The sequence below is a fragment of the Triplophysa dalaica genome, chromosome 14 (assembly GCF_015846415.1).
Source record: "Triplophysa dalaica isolate WHDGS20190420 chromosome 14, ASM1584641v1, whole genome shotgun sequence".
Taxonomy (NCBI): Eukaryota; Metazoa; Chordata; class Actinopteri; order Cypriniformes; family Nemacheilidae; genus Triplophysa; species Triplophysa dalaica.
The window spans coordinates 8,848,731-8,863,886 of record NC_079555.1 but is presented as its reverse complement, the minus strand read 5'-3'; the positions used below and the strand labels follow the sequence as shown (position 1 = coordinate 8,863,886).

Genomic DNA, 15,156 nt, shown 5'->3' with positions numbered 1-15,156 from the left:
CGAACTGCTCGGCATTCACAGCGTTTATTTCTATCCATATGTGCTACAAATCAACCATACGGAAAACGCAAAGGGACAAACGTCACATGCTACGCCCACAAGCCTTTCGCAAATCGCACAATGTTAATCTGAAATTGCACACAGTTCTTGTCGTTTAAATTGTCGTTGGTTTTATTTAACTGAGATATATAACACGCGTGGATTAGTGGTGGTTTTATTTCAATAAGAATTAACAGGATTCATCGCGGTTAAAGTGGAATAATTTGATGAGCATCAGTGCTAAAAACAAACCCTCCCGTGTCGTTTCTTATGCCGTTTATCAGATGTGAGTGACACTTTTTTCCACGCTCGATCGCAGTATTGATCCGATGAGAAATGAAGGACGACCATAAAGTGGAGGTCGAATTCGTCGAACAGATTTTCAGTTTAAATTTGGTGCCTAGGAAAAATGCCACCACCTGCGGGAACGACACGTCTCTCTGCGACTTCTCCGGTGAGAAATTAACGTTACACGCCATGCCAAAGATCACACAACATTACAAACTAATCTATTGTTATAATGCAACGTAGTCGTACTGTGTGTTTTGCTGTGCAACGACTGGACGACAAGCTTTTGAACTGTTGATGTGTTAGCAACTAACGCTAATGTGTTAGCATGCCTAACGTTAGCTATGTTTACCGGTGTTTGCTCAAATTATATTGTGATCAGGTACAGTAGAGGTAGAGAGCCTCATTTACTAAGGATGGGTCTGTTTAAGTTAATAACAATCACGGCAACACACACCCTTTCATGTTTTACTTTACTTTAATGTTTAAAATTAGTCTACATGACCCCAAAATGAAATCAATCTTATTTCATCCACTCATGTGATAGGTGGAAAGGTTGATGGACTGCTGGCTAATCTTAATTCTCTTTTTTGGCAGAGATGTGGTATGGTGTGTTCCTGTGGGCTGTTGTGTCCTCATTGGTGTTCCACCTGCCCGCTGCCCTCTTGGCTATTGCAACGCTCCGGAGACATAAGATGGCACGAATTTTCCCCATCGCCATCCTGCTCATGGGCATCATAGGTCCACTGTTTGGAGGGGTTCTTACGAGTAAGTTTATTTTTATTTGACAAGTTTATCTGTTTAGCAACTTTATACTATGTAAAGTCAATGCAGACAGTCAGCTTTTAAGATTGAAAGTGAACAAACTCCCAACGCTCCATATGTTTTTTACAGGTGCAGCCATAGCAGGAGTCTATAAGGCGGCTGGAAAGAGGATGTACTCTTTGGAGGCCTTGGTGTATGGAGTGGGACAGTCTTTGTTTGTTTTTATAATTTCTTTCCTCAGAATTCTGGCTACACTGTAGCATTAAGACACTGGCACACCAGGCTGCCATCTTGAGGAATAACTTGGGTATTATATGCAAAACATGGAGGCCTTACTGTCCCTACACTCCCAACTGCTTGTTTCCTTTTATACAGAACAAAGCTATTTGTTTCAAATGGGTGTATGAGTGTGCTGTGATGAGTCAAATTGTACATTTATTGAAAAAAAAAAGAAATATTTTCAGAGTTAGCCTTGCATCACCTTGCACATTTTTTAATTTATTTTATCGATGATCCGACAATTCCTGTTTTGTTAGACTCTTTAAATCTTTCATAACACTAAATTCTATGTCTTTATACATGTTTGGGTGATTCAGTGTTGACTGGCATATTTCGGTGTAATTTTAATAGTTTTACTCTGTACATATTTAAGTCCATTCCAACTTTCCGTTAAGTTTCACTAGAGGGGAAACAAAACAAAACCTGCATTCTCTTTGCACTGATTATATTAATCTTTTAGGCCAAAGGCTTAACATTTGTTTTCTGTTACACTGTTTTTCTGCCCCTGGTTGTGGGCATGTTTTAGATTACAGTAAAACGCACATGGGGGTACATGTATGTTGATTATGTAATTTCTTCACAGCATAAGAATTCTTTGCTAAAGTGTACTTTGTTAAGTGGCTTTTTGTTGCGTTTTTAATACGTAATTGTGATCAAAGTTATTTTGAAATGGGATTTGACCTTCATATAGTTTTTTCTGTATATATATATATATATATATATATATATATATATATGAGAGATGTAATATTGCTTTGACTCTTAACTTGCCCATATTTTTCTAAATGCCCTTATGAAAATGAACCATAGCTTTACTTCAATAACTATAGTATCATATTGATATACAAGTAAAACCATAGAAACCACAAATGTACTATTTTCGAACTATAGGAACCATAGTTTCACCGTGATATTTGTTGTAAATGGTCATATAAATGATAATCAATCTGGCAAAAACATGGTCACCACACTTTTACTGACCTATAGTAAAACCATGGTTAATTTTCCTAAATGTATGGCAGTCTCACCTCTTGCCTGATATGTGAATGTAAATGAGATTTTAGCTGTAACTACAGTATTTCAGATTTTAACAGTAACAAAATCACACCTTCACCAAAGAAATGTTAACATCAAGCTTTGTGAAGTTTGACTACTGGAATTTACTAATTGACAAAAGTCCTTTAGAGAAATGTAATACGGAACTTAAATTAAACTATGAAATCATTAAAGGGCAGACTGAAAAATATTATAATGAATATAGGAGTCAGAAACAAAGTATATGTACATAAATATATAAAATAAGATGCTAATTAAGAAATCATTCTCACTTATGTGAATGGTTCTTGTTTAAAAATGTTAGATTCAAGGCATTATATAAACAGCTGACATGAAGATTTATATTTTGAACTCACAGTGGAGTCTTTATCATTATAAGAGATTAATCTGGTTTTGAAGAAATTCAACTATAATTTGTGTAGTTTCGCCATTTGTAGACGTATAAGGCCTCAGGAAGTTCTTGAATTGTGGGTGTTTTGGTCAAAGCTTGTGTGGTGTGGGCTAATGAGAATCAGAAACTTTTATGAACAAAGTCCTCTGGAGCTACTTTATTGGTGATGCTGTTGGGACCCACAAAATGCAATGCTTTATTCCCCAAAGCCTATGGTCTCTCAATTGCACAGATGGATTTATTTTTCTAAATTTCAGTTATTTGGGGTAAAGTGACTGCTCATTGTTTTTGTTGTTTGTCTTTGATTGTATGGTCTTCTACAAACACCTCTTAAACACCAATACTTTCCGTTTTTGCAGGCCAGGTTTAATTATCTTACTGTGCAAAAAGTGCCAATTGCTTACTAGTATTTTCATGAAATAAATTGGTTTGGATTATAACACCCCTTTGTTATACTTTCTCTAGCATGAATGTTTGTTTTGGCTTAAGGACGTTTTTCATAGCAGTTTTGAGGGAATACAGTGACTGGGAAACTGAGCAATGAAGTAAGCATTAATGCTGTTCGGGTTTACACATATTGAGTGTTTTACTCGTGGCACATTCAGGGCTGGTTTAGTTCTGCTTCCCCAGCACATATACACCCACAGATGGCTCTCCTGCGTTCTATTAACATTCACCAGCCAAATCTGCGCAACCGCCACTTGCTGTGTAGTGAAAGGAATAGTGAGGTGTTACCAGGGCGTAGAAACACACATGCAGAGTTATGACTCAAATCATGTGGGATTTTCTGCAAACCAAAGACCTGCGCATTGATATTAAAATGAAGAACATTGGTATTAAAACGAAGAACATTGGTATAGGACTGAACCTAATGCATTTTTAAAACATTGATATATTTAGATAGATATACAGTATTAATGTTACCTAAAACTGGGTTTAATATTATTGCTGTGCAAACATAATTCAAAGATGTTAAATATTTAAAGTGCTTAAATACAGTGTGTTGTATAATGTGAAATGTAGATAAAAAATGTGCAGTCAAAACATGCAGAAATGTAATGGGTGCTGGGTAAATAATAGTTTAGCCAGGTAGGGGTGCTATTGTGCGTGATTGACAAAATACTGTGGTCTTCAAAATATTTGTGCCACTTAATAAAATAAAATTATAAGTCAAGTGTCAAACACTTATTGGTGTTAGCTAGCAGCCCGGTATTCATTCCCTCAGATTTTTTTACAGTTTTAATGTAGATAACTCAAGTGTCAGTTTCTCATTTCCAAAGTTGTGTGAGGCAACAGAAAACAGGCAGGACTCATAATGACACAACAGAATTCACTTTTTAATAATTATTAACAAGTATATGTATCGATTTACTCTTTTAAAATGCATTTCTTCATAATCCATTCTTTTGTACATAATCTGGCGTGCAAGGCAAAGGTACACATGATAGAAAATAGATTTGCGCAGGGTCAGTCCGCTTGTGTCACAGGTGAGGGGGATTCAGTTCTTTGGTCTGATGTTTCTCCCTGTGTTGTGTGCTGATCTGAGACCGTCTCCCCCTTCCCCTGGATGGTCACTTCCTCCCTGGGCCCGGATGGGCTTTGCTCTGATTGGCTGTCTGTGACAGTTGTGCTGTCCGTCTCATCAGTCTGTCCAGTGCTCACTTCTCTGTTCACTGATTTGACTGTGACAAAAATGCATGATGGGCACATAAGCAAGATGTCTTATGAAAGAGTGGAAATTACACTCATTTGGAGTCTGAAATGTGTAATGTTACATGGGACATTTTTGTTGACTTTGAATGTAATATAGGGTGATTCAGTGTTGGTTAGGAGTCACCCGGGGTTAGGGTAATGCCTTTATAAGACTAAAGTGCAGTGAAAAGTATTATTGATAGAAATCTTATTCTCAGGAACAGTTTATGCAATCTACAAAAGATTCATATTCAAATAACAGATATTGTAAGTGTTTCATGTTATGCAAGACTTTTAATAACTTTCAACTTTTTAATAACAGATCTTTCTGTCAGTCGGTCTCTTAACACAAGCACACACACACACATTTTCTGACTTTATCTTATAGCTCATTGCACTAATCTTTTCCTCCACTCACCTTCCTCAACCTCTGGTAAATCCTCTGAGCAGGGCGTCAGTTCCCCCAGGTTCACAAGTCTCTGCCCTGGTGACCTCTGTCGTCTTGGCAATGCTGCCTTTAGCTCTGAGAGAAGCCACGATACAAACATCCATTATTGAAAATTAAATTACATTAGGGCTTAAAAGTTTACTTGTGTAAAATAACTGGCATAAGAATTTTGAGTGGAAAGCTTTCCATATATCGTCGTTGTCCTCTTTACTTTTTAAATGACAAAATCATTTTTATTGGTTAGATATCTGCAGAGCCCAGAGACAAACATAAAAGGTGACTAATAATGTTGATTTATGCCAATAAAAAAAATCACGTCCTATGGAGATACATGATTTCAGAAGAACAGCAGCGATATTCAGATGAAAAGCTTGGTGATGTCAGAGGTGCGTGATGCTCACCCTCAGGGTCAAGCATGGCCGCGTGCTGGAGGAGAGAATCTTCATGAACAGATACGGCGCGACGCTGAGGAGAGGGCTTCATCCGAGGCCGTGGCATAGGGAGGGTCTCTGTGAGACGAGCAAAGGTTGTGTTCATTTTTAAGAAAGATATCAACACGCAAAACAATGAACCAGAATACATCACAGTGGAATTTTAAAGGAACAGTTCAGAATGAAAATTTTGGAAAGTAGGAAAGATTTCTTAATAAACTTCTTTGTTCTGTTGAACACAAAAGAAGATATTTTGTAGAATGTAGGAGAGAAAACAATGGTGGCCAAGAACTGTTTGGTTACTGGCATTCTTCTAAACATCTTTCTCTGTGTTCATCAGAACAAAGAAATTGATACAGGTTTGGAACATCTTGAGGGTGAGTAAACAATGACAGTATTTTTGGGTGAACTGTCCCTTTAAATTTTACATTATGAGCTGTTTTATTCCCTTCCCTAGATAGGACAGTAAATATAGACAAAGAAAATAGGATGGTAGGTACCAAGCAAGAAAAGCAGGACCTCTCGCTTTCCACAGAAAATGCTGACACGCATAAGCAACACACGACACCCCTAAGGAATGTTCAGCTTATCACATTTCGCAATATTCTCATTCTCAGTGTTGTGGTTATTGCACTAAGATTACATTTGGCGATACAAAGTGGCAGAGATGCAAAGAGTATTTGGGGAAACACTCAACAAATGAATACTGTTTCATCAGAGCCTGTTTGCTGCATCCGACTCGCAAGCATTGAATTACATCACTGATGGGACGGCGGTAAACGAATTGCCATTGGCCGAGCCCAATAAGAGGACACTGATACTGAGAGCATGAAAACTCGCCATTGAGGGAAGTGCTGAATGAACACATACACTGGTTGAGTCATTATGTGGCCCTACTCTAGTATTACAAATTTGTTTAGACAGTGATGCGTATCATGAAGGCTGTGCGTGCGTGTGTTCTAGACACAAAGAGCAAGACAGAGAGAGAAAGAAACAAGCCCACGAGTCAAGCTGCCATTCAATTAAATCGAGTATTTAGTAAAAACTGGCTATCCGAGGCCAGAATGTCTGACAGTAAATCAAACCTTCAGAGACAGATTGTGCTCTCTCTGCACGCTCTCGGATGTCCGTGCTGAGAATCCTCCGGGGCGAGGGTGCCGGTGGCATCTCTTTGCGGGGAGATGGGCTCGGGGGTTCATATTCTTGGGCATGGGAGAGCGAAATGGTCTCCGGTTCCTCGTCCTGAGAGGGGCTGGGCAGCTTGGGAGTTGGTGTGGTTGTCCGGGCTGTCTCACTAGCGGGAAGTAGGATGGGCTTTAGGAGCGGTTTAGGAGGCAGCGGGCCTATAGGACGCTCTGGGGGGACTGGCCTTTCTGGACGGTGAAAGTCCTGAGCACTCTGGCTTACACGGGTTGGTCGCCTGGTGTCTGGAGAAAACGTTGAATCGCATTGGAATTTCATTCTGAAGGAATTTAAGAATTTAGTACAATGAGAATTGCTGAGTTCTGGTGACTCCTTTATTACCTGATGAGGTGGACATTGTGCGAGGTTTGATAAATGTGGCCGGTGGCACGGGTTTGTCAAGTATCGCCCCTAAAAAGTAAGCAAGTCAAGGAAATAAATTAATAGACTCACGCAAAAAAAACTGCACATCAACGTTAAATACATGCTGAGCTTTGCTTATACATACGAACAAAAACATTGTAACTAGCTTAGGGAAATGGCTCTTATGGCAGAACCCTGCAGACGGTAATGAAATTGCATTTAAATTATTAACAAAGTGCTCAGAGGTATTCTTGCTGTTGGTTTGTTTTAATCTTGGCAGGTAGTGGAGACTGATTTAAAAAATAAATAACATGTTCCAATAACTTTCATTACCATAAAGACATACAGAATGAATTGTAGATTTGAGCTCAAATGCACTAGCATGCAACTGTAACTTGCCTTTATTTATTCAGCTGATGGTTTTATTCAAACCAACATACAAAAGAAAGGTGCACACAGTACTGTCATTATTAGAAGCAAAGGTCTGTTCTGGGATGCATGAAAACCATGAAGTTCAGTTACAGGGTATATTTAATAAAACACTGGTTACAAGAAAAAAAAATGGTTCCCTTAAGAAACCTTAAGGCTGTCATTAAGCATTTCGCCTTATTGTTAAAGCGTTCATTTAAGTTCTGTTATGTGTTGTCATCAAGTCTTAAGTGAATATTTACTTTTAAAATATTAAGAAGACAAAGCTCTATTAAGTCTCAAACATGTGTTAATTAAAGAGGAGGAAGTAATGACGCACATTTTCAGATATTAAACTTGAAGAAAAATGATAGAGTTATTGAGATAATATCAGTTTGGCTTACAGCAGATTTGTAGTTTTTTTTTAATATATTTGCCTAGTTGTATACTTTTTTGCTTTCTGTACTGTTAATATTATCCATAACGTAAATATTTTAGGAACTTTAATGTTAAATTTGTGGTCTATTGAAGTCAATTGCAGTTATGTTCTATAGCATAACTATAGCAATAGCTTCTCAATTAAGGAGTTTTGACAAAGACTATTGCGAAACAATTAGGCCATAATTCAAACCCTAGCTATATGATATAAAGCAGTAGCCCCAAAATAACTTGAATACTTTATACATACATACATGTTATTTTACCATTTTAAAGTCCATGTAGCTAAATTGGTAAAGAGCACAGATTTGGGGGTTTATGCAATACTGATGAAAATCAATTTGGTTAAAGCAAAATGTATAAAGGCATAAAGGCGTAAATGTAATGAATAAAGTTCTGCGGACTTTGCAAACCGAACTTGGTTGCACTATATTATGAAACCCAAAACCAAAAACTTATCCCCAATAAAAGTACCGCTCACAGTCCATCACGCCTGAAACTCTACAGCAAAAACCCATGAGATCACCACTGTCAACACAACCATCTGCTGACACAACATTACTAATACAGATCCCAGCACAGAGACAGATGAGAAATGAGTCTTACCCTCAGAGTTGGCTTTCCTCAGCTCTTCATCCTTACTCTGTAGGATAACACAGCTTTAATTCAGATGCCTTCTCAAGAAAGTGTATAATCCCTAATATACATGCACCTTTCTCATGTAAAACATCAGCGATAATTCTGTTGTTGCAAATTTAAGCTTTAGGTTTTAAACCATGTGGACAAATATTACAATGGAAAGGTGCATTCGCTTCATATGAGCTACTTACGGAGCATCACATCTTATGATGGTGAATTATTTACAGCCATTAATGAATTTTAAACAGTCTTCAAGGCTAAGCTCTATGAGCTCTAATATTCAAAAAAATATTCACAATAAAAACTGGAGAACAGTTAAAACAAAGCCAAGTGTCCAAATCAGTATCTTTTATACAAGAAAATAACCACACACCGACCTGGTTCTGTTTGGAGTCAGTAGGAGATGTTTTGGTGACGCCCATGCGGTGAAGCATGACATGGAGTCTCTGCTCAAAGCTGGACGAGCTCTCTGATGTGTGTTTCTAAAGAGTCATCAGAGCAACAAGAGCCTCTCAGGACAGTTTTATAGCACAAGAAAAGCCTTCCAAATCAATATTTATTCTTGGAACATGTTGAACACCTTTTAGTAATTCATCTCAGACAGACAGGAAACAGTCAATATAAACCTATAAAAATAAACCTCTTAGAGTACTTTTGGGCCAAGAGAAGGGTTTTTGGAATATGAAATATAATAGCAAACAGAGGGCAAACAATTTACTCTAATACTGCCTTTAGCATTAGGCTTTAGAAATCACATTACGAAACATGATGCAAAAAGAACAATACCAGCATATTGTTCCAACAGTTTTATACTGTGTGTGCTTCTAGTAAATCACAGAGAAAATATTATTTTCAGCAAGCGCTGAAATTCATGTTTCCCATTATTGCACTTCGATGTTCCTGACACCTTTCTTACAGAATCTACTGCGCAAAAACACCTCAGTCGCCAGAAAAACAATGCTGTAAAAGAAATGGAAATAACATCTACAAGAGATGATACTGCTATAGCAGTAACCAAAAGCACAATTATTTCCATAGTGTTCTTTGAATATACTAAACATTTAGATCAAGATGAGTCCTGTCAAACAATTAATCGCCCATCGAGAATAAAAGTTTATGTTCAGATAAAATGTCTGTGTATTGTGCATTTTAATTTTATATTTATAAATGCACACATTTGTGTGTACAGTACATATTAAGGAAATACTATTTATTTATATTTATCAATAACTTAAATCATATATCATTTTTTATTCATTTTGATGTGTGTGTATGTTTTTATAAATATAAAATTAATATGCACAGTACACCGACATCTCGATTAATCATCTGACAGCCCTAACCATGATATATACACCTGAAGAAAGAATTAAGTTATAATAAAAAAAATCACATTTACTAATCATATTTAAATAAACTTATTGAGGTAAAATTTTGCTTTTGTTTCATTCTGGAAGGGAGTGACAACATTTCTCCCAAATTACAACTTGCTTTTATTAAAATAAAGCTCAAATAACAAAAAGGTGTCATAATTTCATATCTAGAATACCAAAAGAAATCAAGTTCATCATATTCATGTTTCAACAACAATACAATTCTTATGTTTTAACATGTATTTTATGATCAGTTTAATATTAATATATGATCGAATTAGCCTAATTTGATTCTTTGCATTCTCTCAGGCTTTCACATTATTGTTGGATGACTTTTTTTATTTTGTTGAAATTCAACAGACACTGGACTGAAATGGGCACAATACATCTAGAAATATTGATTAAATGGAAATTTTGAATGGTCTCTTAATGTTTTTTATGTGGCTGTACCACAGTAGTACCATGACTATCTCCATGGCACTGCCACAGTATTTTCTCGTTTCTATTATAACTAAAACATCTTTATGCCAATCTCAAACACTATATAACACTTGCTGATAACACTATCTTGAGATCATGGCACACGGCCAACATAATGCCGATCAATATCAAAATGACTGTTCAATCCACATCATCGGTGTAAATGTGACGTTCATTTACTTCACATCATGTAAATCAATCTGAACCCAGCACCGTTGCTTACTTACCTTGGCATGCGTGGCTGTCCCGTCCTGCTCCGGCAAGACATCTGAGAGCAAAATTAGAGACTGTGATTTTCCTTCTCTAAGCGATCGACGGATGGGTTTGGGCCTCCTCTCTCCATCTGGGGTGCGGCTCTTCTCTAGGCTCCTGCTTTTCTCTCGTTCTGAGGGTGACACAATTGGGACTGGGCTGGGGGTTTTGGCGGGGATGGAGGGTGCAGCAGGAGGCAGTGCTGGGACCTCTTCGGTTTGGCCTGGGGAGGATGCGGGAGGTGTGGGAGTGGATGCAGGTGGGGTCAGAGCAAGTGTGGGAACAGGTGAAGGAGCCCTGGGTGACATTTTGTCCTTATTGACAGCTGGTGTGGAATCCGTGATGGTGAGAACGGTAGGGGTGGCTGTGACTGCCTTGACATCATTCTCCTCTTCCAATTTTTCTTTCTCTCTCTCCTTCTCTTTCTCTCTCTCCCGTTCCCTCTCTTTTTCTCTTTCCCTCTCCTTTTCCCGCTCTTTCTCCGCACGCGCCGCCTCCCGCAGAGGTCGGATGAGATCAGCTATGGAAGTCTTTTTGACCTTGCCCTCGGGGCCGCCCTCGCCCTTGGCCCCTCGGCCCGCACGGACTTTCTTAAAGGCGAAAAAGTCACCAAATTTCTTCTTAATGTTTTTGGAGGGGGCTGTGGTGGGGATGGGGGTTGTAGTGGAGGTGGTGGGACGGGCGGTTGTGGTGACACACGTGGGCTCTGCAGGTTGTGCTTTAATGAGGGGCTCCTCCCTCTGGTGCTTTCTGAACACGGGGAGAGGAGAGGAATGATGGGAAATGTCTTTTGACAACCAGCAAGAACATTTCATTGTTAACAAGATCAGGAGTTAAGAAAATTATATTTTCTGTGGTTACAAGAATTGTGTTCTAGGTAAATGAAAACTACAAACTAATGTATTGTAAAAAATACATGTCTCATGACCTTATAATACAAAAATTATATAAAATGTTTTAGGTTTTGATGCACAGTACATTATTTGCATTTTAGACCTTAACAAGCTTCATGTTAAACATTTATTAAAAATCACTATACAGCTCTGTACATTCCACCTATTAAATTAAAATCAGCTTTATATTAGTTTTGACTTATTACATGCTTATCAAAAAAATGTTTTAAAAGCATTAAAACAATATAAAAAACTGAAACTGCTAAAGAAAATGAAGAAACGCATTCATACAGTCATAACAAAAATAAACGTCTTTTCAGGCATTCACTGTATATTTGTTTGTGTTGTTGTGTACTCACAGGGGGTCATCAGAGATGATCTTTTTAGTGAAGAACTCTTCTACACCTTCATCAACCCTCCCAATGTTCTCATTGGCCTCATTCTCGCTCTCAGCCGGCTGTTCCTGCACACACATACAAACAAACACAAGGTCATTCGCTCAATAAAACCTTCATGAGACTTCATGCTTTATTGTGTCCTAAAGGAATAAATAGTTGAGCTGTACAGTATGTTTAATACAATTTGCATAAGTACAACATAAGGCTGATCCATAGAAAAATACACATTTCAGGGACTCGGGGTTGTAAGGGCAGACCTGTTTGCCATGGATCTGTCTTCAAGCACATCTGCCTATGCTCTGCCACTAGAGAGCCAAAAACTCAATTTCTCTGTCTGTTCCCCCAACACCTAATACAATTACGCCCGATAGATACAATGTCATCGCATGCACACACACACACACACACACACACACACACACACACACACAGAATGAGAGTATGATTGCTCATCAGTTGTGTATCTGTCATGTAGCTACAGTAATAGTCCACAACAGCAGATATGGAGGTCATCTATTGTCAGATATGCCCGTCCTTCAACAAAATTATTTGCAAAATCATTTGAGTTTTAATGAAATTTCATCACATTGTGATAAAAGTGGCCAAGAACTGTTTGGTTACAAGCATTCTTCCAAATATTTTTCTCTGTGTTCATTAGAACAAAGAAATGTAAACAGATTTGTAACAATTTAAGGGGTGAGCAAATAAAGACAGACTTTTCATTTATGGGTGAACTGTTCCTTTAAATGAATTGTAAATCGCTTTGGAAAAGCATCCACCAAATGCATAAATGCAAATGTAAATTTCTGATATAAAATCAGGAGTCACTTGATATTATTAATCAAAAATGAATTTGAGGTGGTGGCTGGATGACAGAGGGGCATGCATCTTAAAGTACAGTCATTTCAGAGGTGAAGCAATTAATAAAATCTAATTAAAATCCATTAATTCCACAACAGACCCATAAACAAGTTATAAGAAAGTAAGACTAAACTTTGATTTGACGTCATCTTTACGACAATGCCGGATTAGTATCTCACAGTTCAAAGCACACTGTACACACTCAAAAACACAGGGTGCCCGGTCTGTGTGTTTTGCCTGTTTCCTGCTGCTACACAGATTGTGAGGCCTTCGGGCAGTTTGGGTACTGCAGGATTAGAAGGAGAGAAAGACAGAAAGAGAGAGAGACCACTGCAGAACTATAGCAACCATATGCAAATGAGCCGCTGCACACCGCATGAGGAACGGATTATAAATTATTTAGCACCTCTCGGCCAATGAGAAGGCAAAGCACTCATCTCTCCATCTTCAAAAAGAGAAGCAGGGAAGGTGCCACGTCGTGAGGTGTTTCAGACACATCTCAACAACACACAATCATATTCACCCACATAATTACATACCAATGAGAAGAAAAATCTTTTGTGTTCACTCGGCCTGCTGGGTTTGTTTAATTTACAAAAATGTCAAGGGTGTATACTGCTCCACATGAAGCCATAAACAGGCATAGGCCTTTAAATTGTGTTAGGCTGATATGAGACTAGGAGGCTGTTCAGGGATCAATTGCTAGAGAAGGAAGCTGACACCGATAAAAAGATGTCGGACTCACATGTCATGACTCATGGCTTAGTGTATACTGTGGTGGATTTTCATTGACGGTTCCCCTTTAAATTCAGTGGATAAAGAGAGATGATGAGCAAGAGAGTGAACACAGTGTTCTTTCTCACACCAGATCCAGTGTCTGAGACAGGACGGCTTACATATGGGTTAAACTCTGAACTGAGACCAGTGTTATGATATGTGCTGGAACAGGCCTGTCTTAAGGTGTCATTTTGATACCGCATCAAACAGGCAGGCCTCTGTCTATATATTGGCCTGGCTGTAAACCTTTTAAAACACATCTTAAAAAAGACTAAGCTAGTATATTGGTATTAGCTGGGATGGTTTGCTTGATTTAGAGTTTGGGCGCTTGTTAGACTGTAAGGGAGATGAGCTTGTTTATACTGATAGACATTTTACCTGTAAACATGAACCAAGCTTCTTCCCTTTTAACTGAGAAACTGCAAGCTCGAAGTTAGTCAGTACTGCATCTAAGAGTGACTCAATCTGGTATAATGAAGTTTTCTGGAACAGTTACAGAAGAATTTTATTGTAGTTGGAATAAGAACTGAGCTATTGAGAAATAGTCTCAAAATGTTCCACAAATGTACAGCGATTCAAATTCAGAATATAAACTAAGGGACTGCTCATATAACAGAAAGTCAAATTCTGGATTATCCTTTTCAGTTTAGGATGTAAGGAGCAGGCATTTGCTTTCCTTTTAATAAATTATGGGAGACAATAAATAAAGAAGGAGATCAGGGAATAAATTAAGGGTCATCACAAAATCACAGAACCCAGTGGTTGGGCCCTCTTTCCCATGGGATGTGTTGGTAATACAGTACTTATGTCCAAACAATGAAAGTCAATTAGGTCCACTGTTTTTTGGTTACCAACATTCTTAAAAGTATCTTCTTTTGTGTTCTGCGGATGAAAGAAAATTAATCGGGTTTCGAATGACATAAGGGTGTTTAAATGATGAAAAATGTTTGATTTACAGGTTATTATATTTTTTTAAACATCAAATCTAGATTTAATTCATAAGCTTAATTGATATAAGGTCTTTCTCAGTGGAGATTTTCTGTGATTCTCCCCAGAAATGCTAATACATGTAAAAGTCAAATTAGCTCATATGTCTTAACTCACAAATATTTTCAGTTTAAAGGTGAATCATCACAATGATAGCCAATTAAACTAGATATAAAAATGCTTAAAAAGCTAAAAAGGTTGGAAAACACTGGGCTATACCATAGAGGACCTTACATATAGAAAAGGGTACACACACACACACACACACACACACTAGACCATCATGTCATCATCTCACTTCGCACGGTTTCTCCTGGAGGCACCACCTGTCATTGGATTTTCACCAGCCAAGGAGTATCACCATCTGACAATATGGACACACACCATTGCCAACAAATCATGAAGATACAATAAATACAACACAGTACACTCATACCATTCAGGTGATCTCAGGAAATGACAAAAGCATTTTCATGCGATCTCTGTGATAACAGTGGCGCCAAACTCTCCAGAGAGTCTGTTCTGAAAAAGCTGCCCTGCCTGACTGCACAATGACCTCAGAAGCACATACACAAACACACACGATAACGAAAAGAAAGAAAGTCACACATGTTTGAAATGACAAGAGAATTTGATGTAAATGATGACCAATTTTTTTTTTCAGGTGAACTATCCCTTTGACAATGCTAAAATCACAAACCCCTCCACTGTCCCTC

At 38.0% G+C, this 15,156-nt stretch overlaps 2 protein-coding genes across 2 annotated transcripts in view; one reads left to right on the top strand and one right to left on the bottom strand.

Annotated features, from left to right (window-relative positions):
- The first annotated feature begins 88 nt into the window (after positions 1 to 88).
- On the top strand, positions 89 to 3,258 carry tmem170a (transmembrane protein 170A). The gene is made up of 3 exons (XM_056766731.1): positions 89 to 493; positions 925 to 1,095; positions 1,222 to 3,258. The coding sequence occupies exons 1-3, from the start codon at positions 376 to 378 to the stop codon at positions 1,350 to 1,352; spliced, it is 420 nt and encodes a 139-aa protein (XP_056622709.1). The 5' UTR covers positions 89 to 375; the 3' UTR covers positions 1,353 to 3,258.
- An 883-nt stretch (positions 3,259 to 4,141) lies between these two features.
- The window catches only part of carmil2 (capping protein regulator and myosin 1 linker 2), a 30,290-nt gene continuing 19,275 nt past the window's right edge, over positions 4,142 to 15,156 (bottom strand). The window contains exons 32-40 of the mRNA XM_056766455.1: positions 11,777 to 11,880; positions 10,500 to 11,274; positions 8,797 to 8,901; positions 8,387 to 8,423; positions 6,914 to 6,982; positions 6,475 to 6,816; positions 5,360 to 5,467; positions 4,929 to 5,033; positions 4,142 to 4,500 (exon numbers count right to left, since the gene is read on the bottom strand). Coding sequence (XP_056622433.1) covers positions 4,286 to 4,500; positions 4,929 to 5,033; positions 5,360 to 5,467; positions 6,475 to 6,816; positions 6,914 to 6,982; positions 8,387 to 8,423; positions 8,797 to 8,901; positions 10,500 to 11,274; positions 11,777 to 11,880 — 1,860 coding nt within the window. The 3' untranslated portion in view covers positions 4,142 to 4,285. The remainder of the gene's footprint in view (positions 4,501 to 4,928; positions 5,034 to 5,359; positions 5,468 to 6,474; positions 6,817 to 6,913; positions 6,983 to 8,386; positions 8,424 to 8,796; positions 8,902 to 10,499; positions 11,275 to 11,776; positions 11,881 to 15,156) is intronic.